General features: G+C 37.3%; 3 protein-coding genes across 7 annotated transcripts in view; 2 read left to right on the forward strand and 1 right to left on the reverse strand.

The window, feature by feature from the left end:
- Window positions 1-354: 354 nt before the first annotated feature.
- LOC105392224 (chorion class A protein L11) lies at window positions 355-1,019 on the reverse strand. The gene is made up of 2 exons (XM_011563823.3): window positions 862-1,019; window positions 355-772 (listed from the first exon to the last, which is right to left on the reverse strand). Exons 1-2 carry the CDS (start codon window positions 910-912, stop codon window positions 401-403), a joined length of 423 nt encoding a protein of 140 aa, XP_011562125.3. The 5' UTR covers window positions 913-1,019; the 3' UTR covers window positions 355-400.
- Window positions 1,020-1,161: 142 nt separating this feature from the next.
- Window positions 1,162-2,032, forward strand: LOC105392213. The gene is made up of 2 exons (XM_011563813.3): window positions 1,162-1,283; window positions 1,409-2,032. Exons 1-2 carry the CDS (start codon window positions 1,233-1,235, stop codon window positions 1,946-1,948), a joined length of 591 nt encoding a protein of 196 aa, XP_011562115.3. The 5' UTR covers window positions 1,162-1,232; the 3' UTR covers window positions 1,949-2,032.
- A 2,841-nt stretch (window positions 2,033-4,873) lies between these two features.
- The window catches only part of LOC119691836 (IQ motif and SEC7 domain-containing protein 1), a 147,428-nt gene continuing 129,850 nt past the window's right edge, over window positions 4,874-22,451 (forward strand). For all 5 annotated transcript variants that reach the window (XM_048630959.1, XM_048630969.1, XM_048630961.1 and 2 more), the window contains exon 1: window positions 4,874-5,115. The gene's annotated coding sequence lies outside the window, so the exon portion shown is untranslated. The remainder of the gene's footprint in view (window positions 5,116-22,451) is intronic.

Below are 22,451 nucleotides of genomic sequence, written 5' to 3' on the forward strand. Positions count from 1 at the left end.
TTACACGTTATATCGAGAGTCGAGTTCTCGAGGAGACCCTAACAGAAAATCGTAGCGTGGACAGTGGGGTTACCACCACACCACCGAACATAAGCAATTAACAAAGGCCGAGTATTGTAGTGCCCAACGCTACCTAGGGCTGGTTTTTAGCCATGAATACAGCATACTGCTAATTCCAATAACTTCATACTTTCATACGATTTTGACAGGTTGTAACTTTTAATAACTACCAGACGTCAGTTATTGAGACTGGTAGGTAGACGAAATACAATATTCTATTATGTCTTTTTGCGCTTGATTCTAATGCTGACGGCAACAAAAACCTAAACCACTAAACAATCAAAACAAGCAAACTAATTGATGCAATGTGTAATTTATTTCGTGCTCAAATCATTTCAAATCAGTAGTAAGCCAGGTTGGGGCAAGCGCAGCTGCAGATGCCAGGGTTGTTGCCCACGATGGTGACCAGACCGGCAGCGGGGAGGTTGGCACTGAAGGTGACGGCTCCACTGGTCGGGAGGTTCCCTTCGATTAGGGTCTGACCACCAACCCCAAGGGAGCCGAGGGCAGCGATCTCACCAACCCCAGAGCCTCCGTAGCCACCGTAGCTGGAAGCCCCGTAGTTGTTGCCGACGATGCCATTGAGTCCACCGTACGACAAGCCACCGATCCCGCCGAGTCCACCGTAGGGCAAGCCACCGATTCCGTTAAGTCCACCGTATGATACTCCACCGCAGCTGTTGACGGGACGGACGCACTGGCCGTAGATGCTCTGGAAAGAAATTGTGGTGTTAGAAATGGCCAAGACATTAATGATGTTGGTAACAAGTTTGAGAGGAGTTTGGAAATATGAGAGCATACCTGGATGAGCAGAGCCTGAGCGAAGAGGAATAACAAAGCGCACTTGGCCATTTTAGAGGTGATTGTTCAAGGACTGACTTGACACTGGTTTTGGAAATTAAACATTGCCTATTTATACCATGTTTGTTGAGAAATTCAGAGAAGTATTTCCGTAGAAATTTTGTATTACAAATTACGTGACATATTTTTTATCAGTTCTTTCTATTTGTATAATTTCTTATCTTCATATTTACCAATAAACCTCGGTTGTTTCTAAGTAGACTGCATGTCTTTATTTCAATTGCAACATCGGCTAGATAATATTGCTAAGTAGGTATAAATAGCTTACTATTCACTTTCAAATTATTCATATTACTGATTCAGTAGTAAACATGGTGTCTTCAGTCGTTTTCTCCGTTTTGGCTTCGGCCATGCTGATTCAGGTAAAATAAAATATAACATCAATAAATTAACAATCATACCTACATTACTCAAAGAAAAAAAGTAGTTGTTACTGTCAGTAACTTAAAACTTTATTCTCATGAACGTTTTATTTTTTCTTCCACAGGCTGCCTACGCCCAAATAGGCTGTGGATGCGGAGTGAACAACTACGCTCCAGTGGTCTCCTCTTGCGGCAACAACCTTAACAACCTTGGCTACAACAACCTCCTTGGCTCCAACCTCATCGGACTCAACAACGGCTACGGCTCAGTCCTGTCCAACGGCATCGCCTACCCTGAAAGCCTTCTGAGCATCGCTAGCGGCTCCTACACCACCCCTAACGGCATCTCAGTTGTAGCGGAAAACCTGGAGATTGGAGGCACTGTGTCTGTCTCTGGGGCTATGCCTTTCGTTGGCGCGGTGTCCATGGGAGGCGTGGCTCCTACTACTGGTCAGGCCACAGTGGCTTACAACTCGGTCCCTGGAGTGGCCCTGACTGACGCTGGTTGCGGCCAGGGCATCTCCGGTGTTGGCCCCAATGTTGGCTACAATGGACTCGTTGGAAACAACTACATTGGCAATGGTCTCATTGGAAACAACTTGGTTGGTAACCGACTGATTGGAAACAACCTTGGTTACTCCGTTGGCGGTTGCGGATGTCTGTAAATTTCTGACCCTCAGCAACGATGAGAGCTTCTGATTGCAAATAAACTTATTTGGACATGAACATCAAATATTAATGCATTATAATTTCTTTATCCTTCCTTGAATAACTGAAACCCCCACCAGTATACCAGTCTACAACTACATCCTTACATCATGTGGGTTATACAGGTTATACATATAGGTTCTTGGTGTAGGTTGAGCCAGATATGTTAGGTTGGTAAATTTCACTGAGATATACAATAGTAGGAACATCAATAACACTTTTTACAAGTAACGTCCACGCGGCTGAAAAAATATAGGAATAATAATGTAAGAAATGAGAAATATTTTATAACGCCATCTGTGCGCATGGCCTATAACTATTACATTTAATTTAAAGCTAACTAAACGACTTCGCACCGTGTGTATTTTGTAGTAGCGGAGCTTACCAAAGGATTCCCAAATATTTAACTAGGTGGCGCTATAGTTGTGTTATACGTCGTACACTAATGTGAGGAATAGTACCAACAACGTCTAATAGATGTCTCTTCGCGTCAGTTTAGTAAGCATCTTGATGGCATTGCAGCTATGCTACCAAATTTGATTGTATTCAATATTGTTCATCTTTCTATCCCAACCGAAGTGTATTTAATTTGGCCGGGTAATACTAACCTTCCAAAATGCAAGCTTTGAAGTCAATAGTACCTACAGGAAGAAGGAAGAAAAATGCCTATGCCAGTGTTGCCGAGTTTCAATCTAGTTACCGAGATCATAATGTTTTCTGCTACTTAATGGCATTTTCGCAATCTCTCCCAGTTAACCTTAGGAGAAAGTAATGTAAGTAGTGCGCTATCATACTGAGAGGAAATAATATTTCATTTTTAACAAAAATAGTAACGAACTGTTAAATCCATATTGGTTGTTTAATATTTTTTGTTCGTAAGTGCCTACTTGTGTGTGTTTCTGAAGATCCTAATGTGGGTACTTTGGGAGCTTGGTAAAAAAACTCCTAACTTCAGTATACATTAAAATTATTGTATGGTACCATTATTAGTCTATGATGGTACCTAATAAATGGCGTAAATTAACCCATAATTCACAATTAATTTGTAAGCGTGGATATCTCAAATAAAACATATTTTTTTCAAAAAAATATATAATATTGTTATTCAGTACTTATTAAGGCACTAGAAAAAAGCAACGAAACTGGACAGACTTCTGAGATCCTCTTAAAAATTAAAGAAACTAATTTTATGAGCCTAAAAACACAGAGGTATTTTAAAACCTCTACAAAAATATGAAATATTCGTAAAAAATATTTTTTTTTACGTTTTTATGACTCTCAAAGACATACAAATCAAAAATAAAAAACAAAAATGTGTGCTCTAATACAAAAATAAAAAACGTGCAATGGGTTTTGCCACTGCTTACAGGCAATGTCAGCATACCTTTTTTGAGCAAGCCAAACATATGGGTTTTATAAATTTGATACATAGAAGTGCAGTTTATGTTCTCTTTTTGTAATGGAACAGATAGCAGTACTTGCTTTTATTTCGTGTATTCAGTTTCAGGGTGGCTCACATCTTCAGGAATGTATTTTTTCATGATAGATGAAATCGAGCAGCGAACTTTGTGTGGCAGACGAGTACTGTGCAGACGTGTCCTTAGATTTACTCAAATTAACTTGTTTTCGATTCATTTTGTTAATCCATTAAAATATATTTTATAAACATATAAAATGTATGATTTATATCAATAATAATGACAAATAAGCAACATTCCAAAATTGAATTTAATAAAATAAATATAGCATAATTCACTTCTATGAGTCCGTGGGACTCACTCGACGCAATAACTCACCAAATACGCAGCGCCGGCGCACGTCCTCTCGCCACTGCCTAGCTCATGACCCTGCAGGAAGGTACTGAGACGGGGGGGAAACTAGCCGCTCAAACGTTACAATTATGGAAGTTTGAAATTCTGATGTGAGTCCCAGGGACTCAGGAAGTGAATTAAGGGTTAATAAAAAACCGACTTCAAAAAAGAACAGTTCCTGCTTAGGTATATTTGTACTGTCACATACGAGTAGAATTTGTGTAAACCTTAAATTATTTCTTACATTTTAGTGGTTTTTTTAAGTCGGTTTTTTATTTTTTTTATATTATTATTTTATTTTATATTTTTTAAATTATTTGCAATAATTTTCAATCAAAAGTAAGGTGCAAATGATACCAAAAAGTCCTACTAATCAATACGAATCATTCAAGCCTAAACACGAAGTAGTTGCTATTTACCGTTGAGGAGTTCCCCTGACTGCCTTCCGTTTCCATCATCAGATCAGCTCAAGGTCACCATCATATTTTTTTGTTATAAGAACTATATTTACGTTCTTAATTTCATTAGAATCGGTTAATATGTGCCCAAAATGGAAATTCATACCCTGTTTTTACCCCTTCACCCACCCCCAACCCAATACAACAAAAAAAGAATTTTCAAAATCGGTTCATAAACGGCGGAGTAATCGGTGAACATACATAAAAAAATAACCCGACGAATTGAGAACCTCCTCCTTTTCTTGAAGTCGGTTAAAAAGCACTAGGTTTTAATAACATTATTGATGTTAAAACTGTATAAAACCATATTTATTTAAAATCACACGCAAATTCAATAAGTTATAGTTTGTGCCTACCTAAGTCGTAAAGATTAAAAATATTCAATAGACTTGGGACTGTTGGAATGGATTTGAAGTACCTACCTAACAAGCGAGCGTGTACTAATTGGATCGTATAAATATAATAAATGAAAGTCCCAACCTATTTAACTACAACGATTTAGATTCCAAACATGTTTAGATACAAATAAATTTATTTCTCTATTTATTAGCGAGATTGCGTTTTTAATTTGTGGCAACATTGCTCTGGGGCGCTAACTGACAGTTGTTCCGGCGCCGTTGTCGTGTCTTGGTGTGTTTTGCGAAGTGAAGCAGCAAGTATCGTGACAAATCCTGTGAAATTGTGTTTATTTATGTAATTGTGACTGAAATTAGTGTCGAAATTTATTTACGGAGCCCCTTGTGTTAGTGAATTGTGTGAACAAAGTTTTAAATCGAGGATTTCGGTCAAATTCGTGTATGGGAACCCGTATTCGGTGTGATTATTCCAAGTTCGCCGGCTTATCGCTTTGTTGTGGTGAGTTTATGATCAATATTTTACTCCATTTTCGGTGTTGACGGTGCGTTATTGGTCCCTGATCACATGTTTGTAGATATTTAGCCTTTGGGCCTCAGTTACTGAGTCAAAACTCAATTTCTTGCATGAGACAATGGGTACTATGGTAAGCATAATGTTATGTGGGACAGTCTTGTATGAAAACCGCCGTTATTCGTTGTCTGATTTAATTAAAATGCAATGCCTTTTGATACCTACTTGATGTTGGGTTGTTGTCAATTTTTTTATAAAGTTATCACGTGTCTTGGTTAATTCGTTTCTCAATAAATTGTAGGTTAGCATTGTTATTCTCTTTCGTGAAATGAAAAAAGTTTAAAGATTCTTTATTAGTAATAAAATAACAGATCTGCGGGCGCGTATAAATATGTATATTTAATTATGTAGGTATTGTAACTATTGAATAAAATGCATATAAATAGGTAGGTACTTACTAACAATCATTATGATGTGCTTAGATAAGTATCATAGTTATTATGTATTATGCGTGGTTTACACAGGCAATAGAAATTACAGAAATGCACTTATGCATGGTGCCAAGCAATGTTAACTTGCAGAACTCAACTTCTGCTGTTTTCATTGCCAATATGTGAACCTACCAATACCATAAAACCTATTGAAAATTATAATTTCCATAGAACCTTACCCTTTTACTTAAATCTTATTGGTTAAATTAATAAATGCCATTTTTAAACTACTAAATTCATTAAGTATTAAAAAAAAACACCTGCATTTACCTATACTTAAATGAAAAAAAAACACCAACTTTTTTACACTAAGCAAACATAACCCAGATATGCATCCACCATGGTGACAGCTGGACTTAAAATAGATAATACTCCCCTCGCTTTAAGATATATTTATTTTTCTATGATACATGGTGCTTGTTATAAGTTCATAACACCCTTCTATGACGGTGTGGTAGTGTTATGTTTTAAATAGATTGAATTAAAGTAGGTATAAAACTGAATGTCAATACCAATATACTTTATACTACACACATACACACTTTACTACTGTATTTTGGGATTACCACCACCAAACACTAGCAATTCACAATCCTTAAGCAGCGTTACTTGCTTGTCAAATCTGATGGAACTTGTATGGATCTGACAGATGTTTGACAGGCAAGCGATGCTGCTTGAGGATTATTAATTATAGTGTCACAAACTTATCTGTTCCGGTGAGAGCGAACTAAATTGATTTATATCTGATTACTTACTAATGAATTACATATTGATAAAGATTAGATGGGTTCCATAAAACCGCAAGAGCGAATTACCACCACTGGCAAACATAAAAAGTTATGGAATGAAGAAATATTAGACATTTACGTGAGCTGTCACCGGAACAGATAAGTTTGTGGCACTGTACTGAGGGTAGCTGTTATTCCATGCGGATTCTGTACCAACATAACATCTATCATGTCATATTCTTCTTCTGCTTAAAATATTTGTCACTTTAGAAAGTTTTTAGTTTTATTATCAACCTCAACCAGTATTTTAAAGATTCTCAGTGGTTATGTTCACTTCCATACAAAACTAATGTTTCTAGCCATGTAGTGTGAAAATTTTCCTCGGTCGACATTAATGACATCAGCACCTGATCATAATACCTGGAAACCATCAGATAATATGAGTATTGTGAGGTGGCCTTGTACACTACACGTAATAGTAATTTATGTCTAGATTTTGTATATGGTTGGTTTTAGAAGTTGTATATACTTTTGAAAGACTGGGAGAAAATATTTAAATATAAGAAAATATTATTCATATTTATTTATGTATTCCAGTTTTTAGCACCACAAAATAATTAAGTGTTATATTGTATTAGATTAGGTACTGTATTTTTTTTTTCAATATATACATACTTATATCAGATAATATAAACTGAATAAAATAATGTTTCTAAAAGATTCAGGTACTACTCCAGTTTCACCAGCATGAATTTACTTAAAAAACCTCAAGCCACAATCATTTCGGCACTCAGAATTTTCAGGATTTCCCGAGCACAGACAAAATGTAGGATCTACCTCCGAGTCGCTTCATATTTTATTTCAAAATGCAGAATACTGCAGTAAAATTTCAATTCTAAAATGGCGCATAGTCTCCACATTTCATCGCTCGCAGACTTAGATTATCAATATGACGAACAAGATGAAGTGTTAGTGCAAAATAAATGTCTCGAGAAATAATAACACTCCACTTTCTGCCACTGAACTCTGATTTTGAATTAATTGGTTTAGATTAGATAGAAGATTTGTGACTTTATTCATTGGTACAATGATTGTCATTAGGTTGAACTTAAAACGGCTTGACAGTGAACAAAAGCAGACAGTTTTATTGCTTTGGTTTTGTACGACACACTCACCATCTTATCGTATATTGTTAATCTAAGAAGGTACGCGAGCGATGCCCCTACCCCTTTTACTCAACAATATTTTATTTCATTCTTCTGAGCGCCGCCGTGGCATCGCATTAAAAAGCTACCACACATGGGCTATAAATCAAACGGGATAAAGCATTTAGCTGCCGAGACGCTTACGAGCTAAATGCGGTAAACATTCCCCTTTGAATTGAACCTGGGTCTTAAGTCTAGGTTCTGTCTGAGCACTACAAAGTTCAGCTACCATTTCTAGTATAACCTAACCCCCGACATTCAACACTAAAGGTCGCATAACTTTGAAAGGGCTGAACCGATTTTGATAAAATATGGCTTTGGACACCCGGAATAACGTTAACTATGACCCAATAAAAAGACTTCGATAATCGGTTCAGCCCTTTGGGAGCTACGCTACCAGACAGATACACAGACAAACAGATACCCCTCCTTTTCGTCAGGGCTCTAAAACGCCCTGTGGTTTTACTTTGTAGATATAGCTATGTTCCATTGGAATAGACACTAGCGCCATTGAAGAAGCGTAGTGGCTCGGTTGTAGTTCATTGAGGCCGTTAAATTCGGATCCAAACAATACTATCTTCACATGTGGGCAACACGGCTTACTGTGACGTCACGATATCATGGACGATGCGCTGTAACTGCAGCTGAAAGAGCAAATAACGTGGCCCATTTTGTTGAAAATATTTTATTCACAATAGAGAATGAGATGGTGTTTGTATGTGGGCAGTATTCGACGATACAGATTGGAGACAAGGACGATTACCTATGACTAACTTCCAAAGGTTCTCATGATAGGGATAGGGCACTTACCATGAGAACCTTTGGCCAAGTCATAATGAAGTAATTCGTGTCAAATTCAATACGATTTGAATCTGAAAATCGTTGTCTTAACAAGTTCGCGATAGGGAGCCAGTATTCTCATGAAACACAATAAGTATCATCTCAACAAGTATTGAAGACTTATTGGATACTAGGAGGATTAGATATAACTAACTGTGCCAAAGGTCCACAAATCCAATTAGTCTGCAATCGGAATCGAACAGACCAAAACTAGCGCAGACGAACCCTAGTATTGTGGTCGAAACACACTCCCAACTCTCCCAAGACACGTGAATACGATCTAGACGACAGTGTTGCCACATGCTCGGCAATCGAGTAAGTTTCCCCACAGCAGTGGGGTCACTCTCTAAAATCTCTAAATCGACGAACGAACGTAGGAGAATTTAAAGATAAAGATAAATAAATAAGATAAAGATACGTTTATTCGACACATAGACAGCAACAATAACAAAAAGAAACATACAGACTTAAAGAAATACATATATATATATATATACAAAACAACAAGAACAAAAAAATAGAAGATGAGACAACAACAGAAACATAAAAAATACAGCGGGTTGCTGTCCGGAGTATCAAAACGCCACCAGCTCAGCATAAGCTGTGGACAGTAAGGCCACATTGCTGATTTTCAGCTGGATTTCAACAATCGGCACACTTAATACAGCTTAATAGAGCTGTAGTTAGCCGCAGCGCTCTGAAGCTTCAGTAGGTTGTTATTGGGCATTCTGTATCACTGTTGTTACACCTCGTTCACGAGGGAAAAGCTAATCTACAGCCAATGATTGCAAAAATAAAGATGCGCCCGTCAGTACTTTAAACACCGCGCGCTGGCCCTAATTCAAACCAATCGTGATTTTGGGGCCAGCGCGAGAAAGCCATTTTCTTGGGTCCTTCCACGTAGTCAAACTAATTTGTCAAACTGATTAGCAGTTGGCCCTGTCCTTACGCTACTAATAATAAGTCAATGTCCGCAGCGCTAACCATAATATCAAGCGTGCGGATTTAGTGACAGTTCTCGTTCGTTCGTTCGTCGGTTCAGGGAGTGACCCCCCAGTTAGTTCGTCCGAAAGCACTTTCCATTTCACTTTGTGACACGGACGCCGGCGAGCCTCGGGGACTCGTGATTGGTTTACTAACTACTGTTATTGTGCAGTAACTCTAATCGAAGGTACGTGTTGAATACAGGGTGTCCTAGGTAATTTCTATTCCATATAATTAAAAAAAAGTACGTGACCAATTAAATTTCTATAAAATTGAAAAAAAAAACGCGAATTTCTGAAACAAATCTTGTTTAGAATGACAAGTTGTGTCACTCTCTCGGATGTGCACTTTACCCTGGGACACCATATATGTTTAAAATATTCAAGAGTGTAATGTGGATGCTCAGTAAAATAGCCAGCCTGCAGTAACCACAGCTGGCAACCTTTAACAAATGATGTGGTGGCGGCCTCGACATTAGATTAATAATATATGAACTAGATGGAGTGTCAAAGGTGTGAAAAGTCTCGACAAATAATGCCACACTTATACCGTACTGAGCTGTTATTTTGAATTGACTATTCGTTGGTACAATGGTTGTTATTCGGTTGAACTTGAACTTAAAACGGTTTCACAGTTTACTGCGGTCAATTTTTGTCTTTGTTTTTGTATGTGACATACCATCTCGTTTGTATAGTTAATCTAAGGTCTCGATTGTCTATGGGCCTTCTAAACAGCATTTCTACGGTACCTTCGGAGCTCCCTGGGCACAATAGGTCCAGTACCCATCTCATTCCTGCGTCCTTCAGCCGTCGTAGATTCTCGTACTTTCTATTGTGTCGGATGGGCTATTTACTAGTCTCCCAGCATTACTAGACAATTTATTATTCATAGACGTGTCCTCAACAGAGTATTTGAAACGTGAAGCTGGGTCTTAAGAGGCTCATTTCAAAGATTCGCGTTCTAGACTATCTAGACATGATATTAAAGTTAAATGAAAGAAAGAAAGAGGAAATAAATTAATTTATTTGCCAAAAAACATGCAATAAAATTAAAAAGTGTTATGAATTAAAAAAATACAAAATGGAACAATCTCAGCATCTGCTGTAAGTTGTGGCCAACGTTACAGCGCTGGTTTTCAGATTGTGTGTGTTAAATGGATGCGCGACGGATGGCTTTGACCCAGTCGCGTTTTACTTTCATTTCAGTAATTTATGTAACAAAAACTACCATTAGACTAAGTGTAGTTTCAGCTAGCATTGCATAAGTAATTTAACAACCGACGAAAAAGAGGGATGTTATAAGTTTAACGAGTTTGTGTATCTGTGTGTGTAGCGTACTAGCGTAGTTCCCAAACCACTGAACCGATTTTCGACTGTTTTTTTTTAATTCATAGGTAATGTTACCCTGAGTGTGCTTAGCCACATTTTGTCAAAATCGACTTAGCCGTTCAAAAGTTATGCGACTTTTTGTATTGAACACGAACGTGTCGTGTGTTATTAACGTTGGTTACGTTATTGCCAACATAAACTACATGTTGTATACTGTAAATGTAAACCTAAATAGGTAGTTCAATCATTAGTTATTCTAGTATCCTAACAAGTGCAGTATCGGTCACGCGAAATCTATAATCTTAGAGCACGATTATCGTCGCTTCGGTTAATTAAAACCTATTTGCATGAATCTCACGCCTGTTACAACGGCTTAGGAATAAATTGTAGCTATGGAAGTAATGCCATTGACATTAAGAGGCCTTATATTGGCATTAATATTTGTTCTCGGGTCTTGGATGTGCCCGTAAAATGGCAATAGGCCCGCCCCCTATTACATTGGGACTAACATAACACTCTGGCGAAAAGTGGGTGCAGCAATGCACCTCTGCCTACCCCGCAAGGGAGTACATTAGTACAAGGCGTGAGTGTGTGTGTGTTTTTTTTTAAATATTTATTAACATATTGGAAAAAATGGTTTGAAGGTATTTGCTTCATATATATCCGCTACAAAGGTAAGCGTCCACCTATGGATGTTGGACGTATCGCACCAAGCGGATTGTCATAAGAAAAACGGCGTCGGCAATGCTTGTGAAGTGGACGCACTTGTGTGATTTTCTATACAAAGAATACTGAATGCGATGCCACCGTTGCGTAGGATGCCGAAAAAGAAAACAGCCAGTGGTCAATGTAAAATTTTGAACCGCTTTATTATTTTAATATCCGGCGAGCATGGATTTCCCCGATGGTGGATACATCAATATGTTTGACGTTATCTAAATCCTGTATACAATAGGTATCTATTAGGTAATCGTATCTCTTTCCCTAACACATCCAATAGTAGATAATGTAATTCCTTTCCAAATGGCAGTTTCAAACAGAACCCAACCTGGCTATTGTCCCTGCTCCCAATAAGGTTCACTGCCCTGCTGACCGTTTTAGGGGGTCCAATCCGGCACATTAATTATGCCGACGTTTTATGGCCAAAAAATTGGAGGCGGAAGGTGAATCACAAAAGGACCGGAGAAATCGGAACACCTTTAAATTTATCAAGAACAACTGAAATGTCCTCGGATTTCTTAGCAGTTAAGCTGAGCCTGCGTCTGAAGAATGGGCCATGCAAATGGAAGTCTCTTAGTATTGTGAAACATGCAAAGTGGTTTCAGTTCAGCACTTTTTAAATCGCTGTATTTTGTGAAGCAATGGACAAGAAAGTATTGCCTCAAATCTGATTTAACTAGCGACTCGCCTCGGCTTCGTACGGCTGATACCAAATAACACATAAAATTCCTCTTGAATCACTATATATAAAAAACGCATCAAAATCCGTTACGTAGTTTTACAAATTTAAGCATACAACGAAGTGACATACTGACAGACGAAGTGATTTTGTTTTATACTATGTAGTAAAGTGATACGAGGTTGAGGATACGCTGTTGCTATGTGGCAGATTTGAACACGTACGGTGATCCTGCGAGCTCAGACAAGTAAACCACATATCCCTGGCTGCGAGGTGTGACGGTGGCGACCGCTATCTAATTTTCAGTCAAGTCACATTGCGAATTATACACGCATGCCCTGCAATTGGTTCGCGAAGCTGGGGTAAACGGTACGCGACCGACAAAAATTGCGAAATCCAAACATGTGCGTGAGCAATTTATTAAAAGACAGATGTATGTACAAGCCAGCAAACGAACACGACATAAGCTGTTGAACTCCTGGGAAAAAACTGTGCCACTCAAACTTTTAGCTATCATAATTCCCTGTCCAACCTCGGCACGCTTTGCAGAAGACACAAACAAATGACTGCGAAGCCCCGCAAACAAAATGAACATGATAAAAACACAATAGAATTGAATCCGGTCGCATCTTGATAACGTAACCCCTGCGGTGGGAAACAGGCCAAGTGCGGCAACGGTGTCTGTCTGACCAGTATCGCCAGACCTCCACAGTCTTTACTGGCGTCAACTGATGTCAAAGACGTGATATGTCTGGAAGAGCTGGTGGTAATCAACAATCGCTGTTTAAATGAACTTATATGAGTAACACACGACAGTTATCGACTCATCTGTTGACTTGTTGTGACGACTGTTACATCATCCTTGATTGTTCCTTTCCACATTACAATAAAATTCATCTGGCAGGTGATTTAAACAACTCCTACGCAAATATTAAATTGCATTGTCTTGGGTGTTGACTGACAGATCCTGCGTGAATTTGTATCTTATCAGTAGCCCGATACGGTATATTGAAAATTCTATCTGTTTATCTGAAATACTTAAGCACTTAGCATAAAGTTATGGAATATAAAGCAATAAGTTATGTACCTACGTCTAACTTACCTATTGGTTTAAATTCTATAACTTTATACAGTATACGATTTCCGAAGATTGATTCCAAGTACGGCTTATTGTTAATGGACAGAAAACTTCAATTCTAATAGCCAATTTCCCTAATTTACTACATCGTAAAGATTTTGTTCTAAATGTGCGGTACCGTCCCGTAAAATCAACTTTATCTCTGCAATAATTCGAGATTCCCACCCAAGAAGTTTTTATTTTTATGACCTCTAAAGTAATTTATAACTAGGTATAAATATTATTTACTGTTTATCGTTTAACTGACCAAAACAATATGAAGTTGGCTAGAATTTTCTGTCCACATTGCACCACATCTGAGAACAGAGGTGCATGACAATTTATCTTTCCTTACGAAAGAGCTCTGTAATATTTCACATGAAGAGCACTTTCTTGGGGAAAGTACAACTGACCCTCGTGACATATATAAAATATACCTGGAGACTCACGTGGACTACGGGTAACATATGATCTCAATTCTGCTCTTCAGAGACAGTTTAAATTTTATTTAGCATATAATGTGTGTAATCACCTAATGGCTGGATGATTTTATTTGAGACCCATGTGACCACTGAACTTGCAAATCGTACCTATCTCAATGATCTACACTACTAATTGCATCCAACCCACACTTCTGCGTGTGCCTGAAAACAAATTAGTACGTTTTCCACGGTACCTGAACACTAGATAACGAGAGTATCTCCAACCGAACCCCAAATTCGTTTAACAGGCATCCAATTTGAATCCAATAACAGGCGTGGGAAGCACTGAAATCACTTGCGGCCAATCAGTATCCAGTCAGTTCCCTCTAACCGCAATATCAAGGAGAATCGAGAGTTACATAACCTGCTAGGAAAATGGGGCAAATTGTGGTTGTAGAACATGGCTCGTTTCACAGTCTGTTGGTCAATTATCGCGCATTATACTTTTAGATCCGATGCCAGTGGAATGGGCGCACATGTGCTGTGAGAATGATGCGGTGGCCAGTTGGAGTGTTAAGTTTCTGGTGGAGATTGTAAACATGTTGTAATTATTTAATTGTTTATTGAAAATGTACTTACCTAGGAGTATGTGCTAAAAGCATTTTCTGTCAGTCAGCGCAGATATTGTGTATTCTTTAACGTATACTAATTTACTTGCAAATCAGTAATGAGAAGAATAAAAAACAGGCACTAAATCATTTAGTGCTCGTAATGTTTTTGAACTAATATCCTTTTTACTTACGTTATGTCCAGTTATTTGTATGTAACCGAGCCAATATTTCAATACTCTGAATTAGGAAGCACATTTATTTAGATGTGTATAGACATCCAATCCTTTATTCTCTTCCAAATATACTTTTTCCTGTTTTCTCACATCACATCCAAATATAAATGGGGTGAAATGATGGATTGTAATTTATTGTGCTGTGATTGCTTTTCCACATTAATTCCATCTCTCTTGCTAGAATCATAATAAGGTTCGATTCATCGTTTCTATATATATGTATGTACTTATAATATATTGTATGGTCATTCCCAAACAGACGATGTTAGGCTCCACCAGTTTTGAGGATTTTACCATGATAATCCTATCTCATTGTGTGTCATCTAACATTGTGTCTACTTCTTAGGTACATCTTCATCCTATCCCATCATCACCAGCCAACTCTCGTCCACTGATGCTTAAAAGTCTCTGCCAACAGTCTGTCTTTGACTTTACTGATCCAACACCACTACCAGCTACAGGTCCAAGGTTGTTGCTTGTCCCACATAACCTTTGCCTGTTCCTAAAAAAAAACACTACTTTCTTTGTAAATACAAATACGGTATTCATTGGATGATCTCCAATTGGCCTAAAAATAGCTTTATGGCCATTGATCCACAGCTTACAAAGGATCAATTTTTAGAGGCGCAGGAACAAAACGATAGGCTGGCAGGCTTCCAACGGGACTCGAACCCGGTAAGGGCACTTGTGAGACTAACAAGCCGTGTTGTAAACGAGCAACGATGTTCTCACTGTCTACTTGGGGTTCAGGGGGTTACTCTATTATATGACGAATAACGAAGTATCGGAGCTAGGGCATGCAATACCGCAATACCGGTATTGCGTAATACCGAGATCCCGGACAAAATCCACGTTTTTTTTTAAATACCGGTATTGAAAGTTAATACCGGTATTGAAGTAATACCGGAATCGATTTTTTTTTTTGGGCTATAAATTGTATAAATCAAGCGATTAAGATATAGTTAGCCTTGTGCTCCTATATAGATAGATAGATAGATAGAATATTCTTTATTTGTACACACACACATAAAAGAAACTTATATAACTTAAACACTATAAACTATGTACAAAAATGGCGGTCTTATCGCTTAAAGCTATATATACTATGAAAGTGCACTTGTTTTCAACCGTTACATGCGGTTTTTGGCCTTTGGAAACCAAGTTGTTGTCCATGCGTTCTAAAATTTTAACTGTAATACTAAAAAATATTATATAATACAGAATTTGATTGCCTTTTCTTGTTGTATTTTGCCCTATACGACCTTTAAACAAAATATATGCCATTTATAACAAGGAAGTCTAATACCGGTATTTATACCGGGATCCCGGTATTGAGTTCTAATACCGGAACTCAATACCGGTATTGAAAATATTACCGGTATTGCATGCCCTAATCGGAGCGCTGCTGCGCGAGCCACGACTATTTATACTCTGTCAATTATATTATTGGTTTTTTGACATTCGAAATCCCATACATATTTGATGACTGCAAAGGAAAACCAACTTTACTTACCAGACATAAGGAAATGTCAAAAATACAATAACATAGTGGAAGCTCTATAGTTGTATCAAACGTGCCGATTGCACGACAGCTCTGATTCGTTCGTTTTTTGTCAGTATAGAGTAACCCTCCTAACTTGTGACGAAGCATCCTTGCTTTGTCGAATCTCTGAGGTCGGCCATTTTTGTTTTCACCTTAGTTTCTGTTTGTGTGTACTCTTGGTAATAATTTCATGATTTATGTTTATTGATTCGTCTAAGGCCTATAAGCTGTAATTTTAAAGGGAATTCTTTGGGCTGTTTCGCAGCTCATTACCAATCCTTTAAATTTGAAGTTGAATGGTAGATTTACTCAAATAACAAACATGGTCTAGTAAAATTATTATCGACAAACGAGGCTAATTTTATACATTTTTATTCCAGCGAAAGCATATATGGTTAGTAACAATTAATATTAACCTATGTTAGTAATATGAGAATAAATATCAATGTTAACATTATAAAAGTACAAACATTAATTAAATATTACTATTTACTAAAAATATACACATGTATTTACAATTTACAGTTTTCATCCAATATGCTACAGTTAAAGAGACTAATTATCTTTTAATCAAACAGTAAACTAATGAGACGGGAATTTACACACATTAAGTATAGCTGGTAATTGTATCAGCCGGCCACTGGACCAATCACAGCAGAGATTCTGCTTTCTCATCACAGAAAAACTCTGAAGCAGTCAGGTGCATGCGACAGCAGAATTCCATCAACGCATCGACATTGCTCTGCTGAAATCCTAACTAATATTATAAATGCGAAAGTAACGGTGTCTGTCTGTCTGTTACTCTTTCACGCCAAAACTACTGAACGGATTTGAATGAAATTTGGTATACATATATGGTCTAGCTAGACACTCAGAAAGAACATAGGCTACTTTTTATCCCGGAATTCCCACGGGAAAACTTTTTTAGCCGAAGCGAAGCTCGCAGGAACAGCTCAAAAAAAAATAATTCAAAAATGTAAATAGGAGACTAAGGAGACCCAGGCCTTAATCAAAATTCATGACGCTCTTTGGCGATAGATCCTGAAAGGATTGTCCGATTTTACACTTCTTAGAATCCATTTGAACCATCATAAATACTTAATTAATGTTTTATTCTTTCATATTCCCGATTCCGTTTCGTCTAATTATAATTCCGTTTGACTGAAATGTAATTTATTTGGTCAATTAATGAATTAAACGGTCGTTTGTGAATGATCTCGGCAGGATAGACTAAGCGTGAAATCCAGTTATCGCTGACCGATTTTTAACAAGAGGTTGAAGTGAATTGCAAAATATTATGCCTTGGGTAGTTTTCGCTCGTAGCAAAATTAACAAAATAATTTATTACTTTTATGTTATTGTTTTGACGACCGAATGGCGTAGTGGTTAGTGACCCGACTACTGAGCCGAAGGTCCCGGGTTCGATTCCCGGCTGGGGCAGATATTTGTTTAAACACAGATATTTGTTCCCAGGTCTTGGATGTGCCCGTAAAATGGCAATAGGCCCGCCCCCTATTACATTGGGACTAACATAACACTCTGGCGATAAGTGGGTGCAGCAATGCATCTCTGCCTACCCCGCAAGGGAGTACATTAGTACAAGGCGTGAGTGTGTGTGTTTTTGTGTGTGTTATTGTTTCTATGCGTATCATGATTACGTCTACCTACTGTCACAATGCACACTAAGATTATTTACCTTTATGAGAAGTATGAAAAAACGCAGTATACAACTATGCAAATGGCAGTAAGTATATCATATTGGTCAAAGAATTTGAATTCAATTTATATCTAAGTACAAAATCATCTGAATAAACGCATCACATAAGGCATAAGTCGTCAATATGTCATACGTAGTTCTTTTATACATAATATCCTATACTTAGTTACCTATGTATTCTATACTTTTCCTTACACACTTCATAAGGAAAATGTTTTCCTATGTAACTTGGAAATGTTAGCGTAAATTTCTATTTTATGAGAAAAATATTTGGCGAGTTTTGTGTTACGTTATGTACTACAGAATTATTTATTTTTCGGCAATGTTAAGTGAACACTAATTTTGTCATATATATCTGACAAAATTCTATAGAATGCCACTTTCAAACGTTTTAATCGACTTAAGTATTAATGCAGAATACTGCATAACATCTTACTGTATTACGATTACGAGTAATTAACAATGATGTCGATTCTGAATTTAATTTTAACAATGTCGAACTAATAAAAAATGCCAGTTGACAGATGATTATGATTAGAATTGTCTAAAACTATATACGTCACCTGTTTTGTGTGTTAATAATAATAATAATAATAATATGTGGGGACATCTCACACACGGCCATCCGACCCCAAGCTAGGCAGAGCCTGTGTTATGGGTATCGGACAGCTGATATATCTACACAAATACATAGATAGATAGATATGAACCCAACAAACATTTTACCCTCAGTTAACGCTATTTTTATAACTTTAACCTGTATAACTGTGTTATAATTATCTCAGTTCTAACATAAAGCGATAAAGATGAGTTAACAAATGAAATTAGTGTTAACAGCAGGTTTAAGTGTTAGCATGGTATTAGTCAAAGCAATTATAATTAAGATGTTATAGGTTGAAACTGTTTCTAGAACCTAAAGCTATACAAGAGTGCTCACTGACACCTGTTAACACTTATGGTTGTTAAGTGGTTTCCTTTAATACTCATATAAATCTTTAGGTGTCATGTTGAATTTAGGCTGCAGGAATTGGTCATAAAAGAGATTTTGTCAAGAGTGCAGTAAGACAAGATTCTTACAGTGTTGGAAAACTCAACAATGCAGTTTTACCCCCTTATTCATAGAAAAGTTACAATACGTTTTAACTAATAAACTGTTTTATCCCTCTCTGTCAAAGAACAAATTGTTCTTTGTCGGAGAGGGACAAAACAGTTTATTAGTTAAAACATTTTGTAACTTCTCTATGAATAAGGGGGTTAATCTTTAAGGTTAACTTAACTTACGCTTATTGCGTTAGGCAAGTAGACTGTAAAAGTAACGGTGTTAAGCAAGACTGTGCGGATCGACTAAGACATGCATAATACCCTTGGCTAAGGGTGTTCTATTTCAAAAAGTGTAATAGATAACTTAGGTGAGTCTATATGTCTTAAATGTAAGTTCGCCATTTGCATTGGCGACCTAACCTATAAATTGCTGGGATAAACAATATTTTGCTTTAAAATACTTACTTATTTATGTGAATTTTGTCATTCCAGTCATGCCAATCGATTTATGAAACTAATGGACATACAGCAAGGATACAAAAAAATTCAAAATTGAGTCGTCTATTTTATATTTACTTATGTTTCATTTGAAATCCTTAATAAATTCGGAGCGCATTAAAATTGAGGTGGGAAATATGGTATACATTACAGTAAAATTACAATGGCATATTATTTTCAATTCACAAAACATGTTAAGTCAAGTTAATATATTATATTTACTGTTATTTAGTAATGATCAATACTGTCACTCTAATACTGTCGCGTATGATTGCTGTTGACACTATTATTTTCAAAGACATACAACTTGTATGGTAAAAGTGTATTCGAAAAACGGTAACATACTCCCTTAACCCTTTTTTACCAAACAAATAAGAGTCAGGGAGTCAAATAACCATTCTACAACTACAACTATACCGGTAAAAGTTCTAGCTGAGAGTGATTAAACGCTCTTCTATAGTAACTTTAGCACTTCAATGACACCGTACTACAGGCTTTCTATAACTTAAACACTTCAATGACACCGTTTTACAGACTTTCTAAAGCCTTTACTCTCAAAATCGTGGGCCTCTTTCGTGGTTATAAGTGAGTTAGAGCACTCTCCTACACCCTTATACAGCTATGTCTTAACACTTTAATTTTCGAATGGAACCATTATACAAGTTATATGAGAGTTTTTTTAACGCTACGGTGTTAGTTGGGAAATATAAATATCAACACCCAAGACCCGAGTACAAATATCTGTCTTTAAACAAATATCTGCCCCAGCCGGGAATCGAACCCGGGACCTTCGGCATAGCAGTCAGGGCCACTAACCACTACGCCATTCGACCGTCTATTAATAATTCTATCTAGTTATTGATAAGACTGCTTTAGATTAAGAGTTAAACTGATGATGACGTCATCATCATACATCGCCCATTCAAGCTGAAAAGTCAATGACGTAAACGTTCCAAAACTATACTTAAATACAGTTTTCTCGAAATAAGATTCACGCAAATCGTTCTTTTTTGGATCTCAGCGGTGGCGGCGCCGGAATTAGGACAACGCACTCCCGCAACTTGTGATCCTCGGCAACCATGACGTCATTATTGTGGAGTTTGTAAACACGTTTACTTTAAGAAAAATGAAAACTTGTTTAATGGGTGTTTTGAAAATCAAAATTTGACACAGTATATTTAGTCACAGACAACTGATAGCGTTTAGCATAAATATGTCTTAGATACACACACACACGCACTCACGCCTTGTACTAATGTACTCCCTTGCGGGGTAGGCAGAGGTGCATTGCTGCACCCACTTTTCGCCAGAGTGTTATGTTAGTCCCAATGTAATAGGGGGCGGGCCTATTGCCATTTTACGGGCACATCCAAGACCCAAGAACAAATATCTGTGTTTAAACAAATATCTGCCCCAGCCGGGAATCGAACCCGGGACCATCGGCTCAGTAGTCAGGGTCACTAACCACTACGCCATTCGGTCGTCTAACCACTACGCCATTCGGTCGTCTTAGATAAGTTTCTGTAATGTTACAGATTATAGGAAATCTTCTTTTTCTTCATAGTTTCTTCTAGACTACTTCAGACCTAGTAACAACGATGTTAAGAATTTTGCATTTATATTTTGTTAGTGTTTTTCATAGGAACATTATTATTTAATTTATTATTCAAGTATGGATTTAGAGGTCTTATAGGATCGCCGTTTTTACGTTTCAGAAAACACGTTTACTTTGAAGAATTTGTTTCACTTAATAACAAATCCATAGTTAAAGTGTCACGGAACGATCCGACGAGATCCTAATTTGGTGAAATGTTCAAATGTATTGCATCAAATTACTCGGCATCCTCAACAGTTTTGTTAAATGAAAACAATGGGAGGAAACCATCGTATGCAGGTCCCCCACGCCTCATCATTTGCTCCAGTTTATTTAAGGCGCAATGCGGGAGGTAGGTCAAGTTAACTGGTCCGAGATTTAATTATATTTCACGGAGTGCGCGATTTGATTTTATTGTCTATCCATGGGTTTTGGGCAGACCCGAGCAAATCGATATGGATCTACGTACCTACGATATAAACTATAGCAAATTTTGTTTCATAAATAATTCACAAAGTGGTTGTTAGCAATTTTGAGGTGCACGTTTTTAACGAGTTGTTTTTAATGGCGATTTTAATTTAAATCCTACGTCAAAGGACGAGGTTTCGTTTGAGAGTGAAAGAGGGTTTGAATTCACATAACTTTTTTTACTACTCTTTAATGTACCGGGTAACTGGCCGTGGACAGATGGATGGAATACACTTGCATCAACAACTTACTCGGTATTGGTTTAAATTTAGCCTCGGTTCTGGGGCTTGATTCCGGTGATTCCAGACTATCCCACAGTCAATGCTTAGGGGGTACCTACAGATTTTTTTTAGGTTGCATTTTTTTGTATTGCTCTGTCAACGGTAGTTTTAAAGTTGTTTGAAACTCCGTTTATGAACTATACATTCGTACATGGAAGTAGAAAAAAGGACGGAAGGAATCTCGCTAACTAAAAAGTGAAGTTAATTTTTTTAGTTAGTTTCATATTCGTAAAACTCGACCCCCGAATATAACCGGTGTCTCAGAATCGCCTCCTTGTGTTGTTTGCTATCTGCATCTAACTCCGTGGCTTCGTGTGCTTGCTTTTTCCTATTTTCGTTTCATGTTTTAGCTGATTCAATCTAGTAGATTAGTTTTAAAACAATCTTGATCACTTTAATATTTCCTTTAGATTTAAAATGAGAAAATTCTTTTTTCGAATTAGTTATCAATGTTTTTGGTTTTTCCGTTACAGTAGACAACAAACCAAACTGACTTTCATTAACTTTTCTTCGAGCTTTTCATCGCCTGTAAGCGAATCCCGTGGTAGTTTCGAGATTAAAAGTATCACTCATGAATAATGTAGCATCATGAATATTAGTACTATCGCAGATTTTTTAAAAAGGTTTAGTAGTTTTTAACTTTATTCGTTTCATGCAATACACACTCCCAAATATTGTTAAGTATAATTATTAATGCCTCTAACATCATCCGTACTTATTCGTCATTAACGCCTAACTCCATCGATTTGATTATACAATATACATATTATGTCCCAAACACACACACTCACACACACACACACACACACACACACACACACACA

This window comes from Plutella xylostella, chromosome 27 (assembly GCF_932276165.1).
Source record: "Plutella xylostella chromosome 27, ilPluXylo3.1, whole genome shotgun sequence".
Lineage (NCBI taxonomy): Eukaryota > Metazoa > Arthropoda > Insecta > Lepidoptera > Plutellidae > Plutella > Plutella xylostella.